Source organism: Ctenocephalides felis, unplaced genomic scaffold (genome assembly GCF_003426905.1).
Source record: "Ctenocephalides felis isolate EL2017-DRISC unplaced genomic scaffold, ASM342690v1 CF-g0.4_SCAFFOLD_03571, whole genome shotgun sequence".
NCBI lineage: Eukaryota > Metazoa > Arthropoda > Insecta > Siphonaptera > Pulicidae > Ctenocephalides > Ctenocephalides felis.
Window position 1 is genome coordinate 15,103,404 of NW_020539725.1, and position 9,618 is coordinate 15,113,021.

At 26.5% G+C, this 9,618-nt stretch overlaps 1 protein-coding gene across 1 annotated transcript in view; it reads right to left on the reverse strand.

Moving 5' to 3' along the window:
- LOC113385677 (homeobox protein koza-like) overlaps window positions 1–9,112 on the reverse strand; it is a 21,085-nt gene extending 11,973 nt beyond the window's left edge. The window contains exon 1 of the mRNA XM_026623520.1: window positions 8,699–9,112. Within this exon, the coding sequence (XP_026479305.1) occupies window positions 8,699–9,062 (364 nt within the window). The 5' untranslated portion in view covers window positions 9,063–9,112. The remainder of the gene's footprint in view (window positions 1–8,698) is intronic.
- Between the last annotated feature and the right edge of the window lie 506 nt (window positions 9,113–9,618).

The following is a 9,618-nucleotide window of genomic DNA, read 5'->3' on the forward strand; positions in this document are numbered from 1 at the left end:
TTTTTTTATGCACCCCGAAAGATGTAGTATAGGGAATAAAGATTCTATATTAAATAAAGGCAATGCACTAATAAATAATTTTATTCAAATTCTGAATCCATATTAAACATTTGTTGCATAAGGTTAAGCGTTCATTATTGGTTTAAATAAAATCTTGAAATCTGGCTTGTCTCATCATCATGTAAATCACTACATCCGCGCATTAAACAAAATAAATAATCGTATGTGAATGAAATGCATATATAGCTACTGCGTTTAAAATGTTCACTTGGGTAAACATATTATTATTATGTGTAAGAATTTTATGAATAACTCACAAAACCGAATATATTTATTATATTACTTATTTATCGATAATTTAAAAATAATATAATAAAATATACAAAGAGAAATTTATATCCTATGCTAAATATTAGAATTGTGGAAACTTCATTACTAGTTTGATCACTAAATTCAAAAGCATTCTAAAAGTGATATAATCTTGAAAAAATTATTATATCAAAGAATATCTTTATTAATTACTTTTTTGAAAAAAAAATTATTGAAAATTATTTAATTTGATTAATTCTTGAAGATTACATATTTAGTTTTTTTTAGTCTCGTATCATGTTTTAGCGTGCCGAAGAAGTTATTTCCAGGAAATTCAATTTGCTAATTTATATTTCCTCGACGTTTCATTCGTTTTGAATCGTTTGACTTCAAATTTTGCAATAGTGTGCGTATGTGAGTCAAAATTTGACCTTCAGTCCACGTTTTCTCAAAGTTTTAAAAGTTATTTGTTGAAACTCATTAAGGACTCGCGTTGATCAGTTTTTGCAGAATAGTGCAAAAAACCTTAATGTATGTAAAATTGGAAGAATTAAGTAGGAATGGAAAATCGTGCTGATTCGATTTAGTAAAAGTTTTCGGATATTTCTTTGCAATTAATTGTTGAACAATTCTTATAATGATCTTAAAAAAACCTTGGATGTAACAGTTAATGATTTTAACAAATTACCTATTATTAAGTATTGAAAAATGATATTGGAATCAAAAATTATTTTCAATTTTTATTTTCATATATTTTTAATCACAAAGTTATGAGATAAATTTATTTATGTTGAATAAATATCAAAATTTAATTATTGAATTGATTATACTTGTTAACTCTCCGCAGGGTAAGTTATAGTAATGGGCCAAAAATTGAAAATATTTTTTTTGCATATCTTTACGTTTCAGAGGTTTCTGAACATTTTGGCGTACTTGAGAAAAAATGTATGTGTGTGTATGTGTGGATACAATTTTTCGTCGATGATTTCGGGCGCACGGATTATCCGATTTGAATGGCTAAAAAAACATTCGACTTCTAATGATGAGGAGAGAGACGTGCTGATTAGTTTTTGACGAAGACAGGTCCAGCGGCTTCGGAGCTAAAAATGTCAGCTTTTAAGAGAACAGATCAACCGATTTAAATGATCCAAAAAACATTTGATTCGTAAAGATGGGGAAAAGTGGTGTTTAGATTTTGTCCTAGGCAGGTTCAGCCGTTTCGGAGATATAGAGCTAAAATTGCAGTTTTTGTGAGAACTAAGCATCCGATTTGAATGATTTAAGCTTTCTGCTTGTGTTTATGAAACGAATGCTTTTGAGGAAAGAATTTTTTTTTTATTTCAATTTTTGTTTTTAATTAAAATAAATAATTTTAACTTTGCAATTCAGTTTATATAATACTTATAAATATTGGATAATGTTTTTCATTTTAAACTAAGTTTTGTTTATTTACTATTTCTCAAATAAGAATAATGAAAGTTACATTATTTATAATAATCTATTTGATAATATTCAATATTTCTCGAATATTCTATTAAGGTACGGAAAGTTTTAGCAATTTGCCTTAAGGCACGATGCCATACACCACTAGTTTATATATCATTGTTATATAGACTTATCGTCCAATTCTTATGTTCCACTGACTTTTTCATATGAAATGGTACTAAAAACTGCCAAAATGCTATGTATTTGCTGTAAAAATCTAATCTAGAAAAAGCAAAACATTTAAAGAATTTTATCATAGATGCAGTATTGTGATGTGTTATAATATCATATACGAGAAGTTTGATTTTATGTGTAAAACACCTGACTTCACAGCAAATACATAGCCTTTTGAAAATTTTTAGTACCACTTTATATGGAAAATAAAAATGTAACATACCCTTGTTTTAACATTGGCCTTTTTATAATTTACGACAGAATCGGCCCATTAATATTTATTGGTTTAGAAGAAGTTATACAAATTAAAAGACGTGATCAATATTACAATACTTTACAAAAATACTCGAACTATAACATGTTTAATGCTCAAATAATAAGAGCAATTAGTTTGTTATATAAATCCAAACAAATTTGATCAAATAAAATAAATCAATCTAAATTTATGTATAGTTTGGTCAAATTCCAATCGTATTATAATTTAAATAAACCAAATTAATAACAATCTATTAGTGCAATGTGTTAATAAATTAAATTATTCGACTGCACAACAACATGATCGGAACACATGTTCATTACATTTTACACCCGAATGTTTTCAGAATTGGTAGCATCTTATAACAACTTTATTTCTACAGTGTATGCAAGATGCTTCTTGTCTTCAACAGTTTATATGAATGCTTGTATACAACTGATTGCCGCCAGTGACGAATTATCTGATCACCGACTCATTTCGAATTCTTTAAATAACTTTATCACATTTAATTTACTTTGAGATTTCATTTGTTTTATATTAATCGTTAAGCATCCGAACTCCAAAGGCATCGTACTTTAAAAAGTTATCGGTAAAATTACTTTATTAATGATTTTGATAGCTTCTCTCTAGTGATATTTTCGGCATTCCAGAGATAAAGGATTTTTTTTCTTTTATGCGTATGACTAGTGGTGCATGGCATGGTGCCTTAAGGTAAATTGCAGGAACTTTCCGTACCGAAAATTAAAATTTTTGAAATATTTTAAAATTTTCTGAAAACTTTGATAAAATTAGATTTTTGAGAATTTTGAATTTTCTGAAAAATTACTTCTTTGAAAAATTTGATTTTTTCATTTAAAAATTTTCTAATATTTTAAATTTTTGTAAAAGAATATCGAAGCACAGATGGCATTTTTAACTTCCCGTAGGGTAAGTTATTGCAATTGTCCAAAATTCGATTTTTTTTTTGTTTTTCGACGTTTTGAAGGTTTCTGAACATTTTGGCATACCTAAAAAAAATTAATGTGTGTGTGTGTACCTATGTATGGATACAATTTTTCGTCCACGTTTTCGGGCGCACGGATCAACCGAGCAAAGAGTGCAGGAAATAGAAATCGAGTTTTTGAGAGATTGGAGCATCCGATTTGAATGATTTAAAAAACATTCATATCGTAATGACGAGAAGAAGGGGTTAATAGTTTTTGGCAAAGGAAGGTCCAGCGGTATCGGAGATACAGAGCTAAATGTGCAAAAAATGTCAGTTTTTGAGAGAACTGAGCGTCCGATTTGAATGATTCAAATAACTTTCTGCTTGTTTTCAATTTTTTTTTTCAAAGTTTCTTTTTTTGCAATTTTTTTTTGTATATAGAAAATAATTCTGATTTAATTGTAATTTCGACTTAAGTTCTGATATACTTTAAACAAATATTTTCAACTTTTCAATTCAGTTAATATAATTCTTATAAATATTAGACAATGTTAGAGTATTTATTTATAATAATCTATTTGAAAACATTTAATATTCCTCGAATAATTTGTTACGGTACGGGAAGTTCCAGCAATTTGCTTTAAGGCACGGTGCCATGCACCCCACTAATTTATTTTTTTTGTCGGGCCTCCGAAACCGCTGTACCTGCCTTTCCAAAAACTTAATCAGTTCTTCACTTCCTCAATACAGATGAAATATGTTTATTCTATGAATTATTCAAATATTATTTATATTATTATCAAAAGCCATTTCCTTTATCCATCTAATTATCGTAGATTTCTGCAATGGTGTTTTATTTGTGATTGATCATAAGTTTTTATTTAATCTCTAACATTATAGTATACCTTTTAAAAATATTGTTATTTAAGTATAACTGAAACACCATAAATCTATTTAATATTATTTATAACGTTTTGATCTCCGTCGGTTGTAAGAATATTTATGCATATTTATGCAAAATTGTCTTGTTTTCTAAGAAAAATAATTAGTTATAGTGCAGGTTGCTATTTAAACCAATAAATCTTTTATATTCATACATTTCACAATATTCATCATATTTGTGAAAATCTTTGAGAAGGTTATTTATTAAGAAAAGCTCATGAGCTTTTTAGACCTGCAGATCTAAATATCCTTGCGCACCGATTAATGACTTTTAAATTAAATATTTTAAAATTATCAATATTGTTAGATTAAAGTTGTATGCAAAGTTATTCGAGTAAATATCTTGAAATCAAAAACTCTGGTTAAAAATGAATGAATGAAAAAAATTAATACTTATCCTCACCATATTTATAATAATAATAACATTGAGTAGTATTCTATTTTTAAACTATACATTATTAAACTATTTTTTAGTCTAAAAATTATCCAATCGAAACATTATTATTCGGTATTATATAATTTTATTATATTCAATAGTTTCACGGAAATTGTGAATTTATCTGATTAAAGAAGCTTTTTGAAGGTTTTCTAAAATATTTTATTCTCGACGCAAACTTAAAATGCAAAGAAAATTCAACCAGAAACAGCCAGAACAGATCACAACGAAATTTGTAAAAACAGAAAATATAAAAAAATAAGAAATTATAAAAAAATTACTTAAACTTTTGCAAATTTTTAGCAAAAAATGTAAAGAGCTCAGGCTAAATATTACAAACATTATGTGAAGAACAGAGAAAAAAAAATCTTAATACAAATTTCGACTTTAGGTTGAAATTTCTTTGCATTTTGAGTTTTCATCGAGTATAAACTAATGTAAAAAAAATCTTTAACCGGACATTTTCACAATGTTGGTAAAACTCTTGGAAATAATATAGTTATATAATATCGATTAGATAATTTGCAATAAAATCAAATTTACGGTTTATTAACAATATGGGCAGTGTATTATATTGAAGTGATGATTGAATCTAAATGAGGACTAGCTCATAAATTAAAGAAAGACGTACAAAACTTGGTTAAAAGAATGTGACATATGCTGTAAAATATTTCTGTTATATATGGTAAAAGTAATCATCTTTATACTATACTATACAGACATACATTTTTTTTAATTAAATCTCAAAATTTTCAGTTGAATCATACCTAGTATTATAAAATTATGTCGAAAAGATTTAATGTTTGAAGATGTAAAAAAAATCTGTAGTTTATAATATATTAAAAAAAAGTGCCTTTAAAAATTATTTAATTATATAAACATTACGTTCTATTTTATCTTGATTGAAATTCTCCACTCCAAGAATAATCACCGCAATCGTGTCGTTAATCCAAGAATATCGAATTCTATTTATAAAATTATAAATAAATTACCATAAATTAGTATTTTATGATCATTATTTATATGTTCATTTTAATATGATCCTCAAGGCTTTGATTATATACAACAATTCTTAGCACCTAATAAAATCGTGATGGTAGTTGGGAGATATAAATAAAAGGTGTTAATGAGCGGCCGCATGCTGCAGCAATATTATTGTTAAGGCAATATGTGGTGAACATATTTTACATCTTCATTAATTTTTAATTAAATTTTTACAGATGCTAGAACATATTTTCAATGAATAGGAATAAGTAATTATTATTATAGAATCATATGTATGTAAAATTTCAAAAAAATTAATTTATCAAGATAATCGAATAAGAAACGAAAGATGGCTGCCTCAACTTCTTTACTCTATTTATGTAAGTAAAAATTTTCACAAAGAATTAATTTTTCTTCTAACTTCTCGTAGGGTAAGTTATAGTTATCGCAAAAAATCGAAAATGATTTTTTTTATATCTTCACGTGTCAGAGGTTTCTGAACATTTTGATGTACCTTAGAAAAAATGGATGTATGTGTGTGTGTGTGTTTGGATACAGATTTTTGTCAACAATTTCGGGAACACGGTTCAACCGATTTAAATTATTTAAAATACGATTTCTATCGAAAAGGAGACGTACTGACTAGTTTTTGGGCAAGGCAGATCCAATCGTTTCGAAGATACGGGGCAAAAAGTGTCAAAAACGATAACTCGGTTTTTAAGAGAACGGAGCGTCCGATTTTAAACATTTTATTTGTTTTGACAAAATGAAGAACTTATTAAATTTTTGGGGAGGCAGGTCTAGCGGTTACGGAGATCGAGTAAAAAAGTTAAAAAACGCCATTTATTGGCGGTCAAAAATGATCATTAGACATATGCACATTAATTTATCAGATCTTTTATCAAGAACATTTACATTTTTAGTAGTTTCGTACCATGTTTTTCCGTTAGTCTGCAACGCGGCGCTCACGCGCTTCGATTCGTTTCAGTAAAGTTCAAAATTTCCAAAATATTTCAAAGTTAAAAAAAAATCAAATTTTTCAATTAATTTTTTTTCAAAAATTTTAATTTTTTCAAAAATCTATTTTTTTAAAGTTCTAAAAAATGTTTGAATCTTTTTTAAACATTAATTTTGGGTACGGGATGTTCCAGCAATATGCCTTAAGGCACCATGACATGCACCACTAATCTTTTCTTTATATTTTAAGTACGATTTGTCTATTATAAGGACATTTAGTAATTGTTTTTTTAGACTACCCAGGATAAGCTCTTTCCTAATTGTGATAGAATTTCGAAACCAGCCGAGGTTGGATTCGAACCCGAAACTAGTGATTGCTAATATTACTTTGTGGTTGCTAGTAACTAGTGGTTGCTTACCACGGCTGGCTCTTTTTTCTAGAGATAAACTATTCTAGATTAAGTTATCGTAATATAACTTAACATTAAGGACTTTGAGTTTTTTTTATGTTTCGAAGGAAACCAGAACTACTCATAATTACTTTGTCTTATAAGATGTTTGTTGAAGACTTAACCCAATGTTTTATGAGATGCAACCCATGGTCTTTGAGAAATATCTTACAATATCTTGATCGTTTTTTTTAATTAACAATTATATAAGGTTCAACATCATTGCAGAAATCGGGGTTACACATGGGATCTATAAGAGATAGTTTTTGATTTATCTATCAGTGATAAGGCAAGTACTAATTTTAAAGTTGATTTTTACACTAGTTTGTTCTCATTAAAAAATGGTAAAAAAATACATTGCAATACGTGCAAGATATTTATATCATTTGCCTGTGAATAAGTAAAACAAGATAACAAATTATTATTTGAGTTCGACAAGTGTATTAATTTTTTATGAAAAGGTATTTTCTTTATTCTATGTGGATTTACTTTTATTTAATAAATTAATTTAAAATAAATTAATTTATATTTAAATAATATTAAAATTAGCTGTCACTATTTGATGATTGCTAAGAATATTTATTAATCCATTAAGATCATTGAAGGATTATGCAATAATTACAATTATCAAGATAATAATTCTCCAATTTACATATTATGTATATATATATATACAAAATCATTTAGTAAACGTTATTATTCAATTTTCAACTCAACATAAGAAATTGCATCATGGCGAGAATTTGTAATCGATTACGCAATTCAATTTTATTCGTTGTGATCAGTGATTTATTGAACAATGTTAAGTCGTAATATAACTATGACTACAGGTTGAGAAATTGGGAATATATCTTTGTAAAGGATTTCAAATAAAAATGTTATAAATGAATTATTTCATGCAACTTATTTCTATCAAATATGATATTTAAGATTTTTGTCTGCATAAAGTACAAAGTCATATCCTGTGGGATAAGCTTGCTCTATTGTCTTACTTTCTTACATTAATATGTTTTTGTTATATAAATATCTATCGGAAACTTGGTTTAACTCACTATATCATTTTTATAGAAGTCAAACCGAATAGAAAAATAATAGAAGTCCTATCTCTAGGTGATGATTTCTAATTTAACCATTTCTCTGATTAATTTTTTATTATACTGGGCAAATTTTAATATCAAAACAAAATATTTTATCTGACAACAATCTAGTATCAAGATATTAGAAAATGTTAACTAGAAAATAAGCTCATTATTATCGCTGATTGATTCATAAACTACATTTTTTCCTCATTAGGTATTCATTGTAAATATAATTGAAATTACAATTTATTATTATTAATAGATAAATCAGATATGTAATTTGAATAACAAGATAATTAAGATGAGTAATCAACAAAGTACTATAATTTAAATTTTATCACATTGTTTATATATTTTGCTTTTTAATGCTTTTATATTTAAATTTATAGAAAGCACAATTGTTGATTACAGCGGTTGGAAAAATAAAGATGGTAGAATAAGGTAAATGTTTTAAATATATATATATATATATATATATATATACTAGCTGACCCGGCAAAAGAAGTTTTGCCATAAAAAATATTTCTAGAATAAAATATTTAATACGAAAATAATTAAATGATTGAAAATGCGCTCGAAAGTTCGTTTGCTTGTTGAAAAATTTTTTTTGAGCTGGATCTAAATTAATTGACTAATTTAAGTATTAAATATTGAAATAAAAATTAATGGATATGTTATAATCACTTAAATATAATATCTTGCCTTGAGGTCTTGTAGGAAACGGCCTCACAGGTCCATGCAAAGACAGTCTTCTTGTACTCTCTAATAGTATGGCAGCATTAATTTCTCTTCTTTTTTCTAAATCAGTCAAAGATATCAATCGTGAATTATCAGATTTATCAAAAACTGATGACTCTTGTCTATTATCGAAATATCCATGACTAATCGGCGGAGTGGTTGACTTTTGCAAAATTGACAAAACTGAATGGTCAATTGTTGGTTTTCGACTATTATTTTTTCGGTCATCATTTAAGATTCTGTCTACGCCAAATTTTAAACCTTCGTTTATTGCAGGAGTGTCTTTTGTTTCTGAAGAATTACTTAGCTTTGAAATAGTGTAATCCATCGTAATAACAATACTTCGACCTTAATAATAATCTTCAAATTGAATAACTATTGTCCAAAAATATAGAAATAAGTCTATACATCATTTTTTTGCACATTTTTAATTAGCCAACATTGTTGAGTTTTTATCATTGATTTTATTAATTAATTAATATTAAGGAGATGCTTTGTGTTTGGTTTTAAGATTCTCCTGATTTTTAATAACTCTTCTAAGAAGATTCTCAATTTTTAAAATGTGAAATTCAATCACTCAATTTGGTTTTGAACAGTTATCTTTATGCTAATCATTTTAATATTAGTTTGTTGATTTAATTATTTTTGTAAATCACTTTCACTATATTCAACATATTTTGCATCATTTATAAAGTTTTTACATTCGAATTTATAAAAGTTTTTAAACAGTTATAAAATTTCACTTATTTTTTTGAAAAACTAAAACTATTAAACTATTATTCTAATTTTTATAAATTATATTCTATGTTGATTAGTTTTATATATGTAATTAACTTCATAAATTTATTATTTACGTAAACACTATAATAATTAACTCCTAGCTC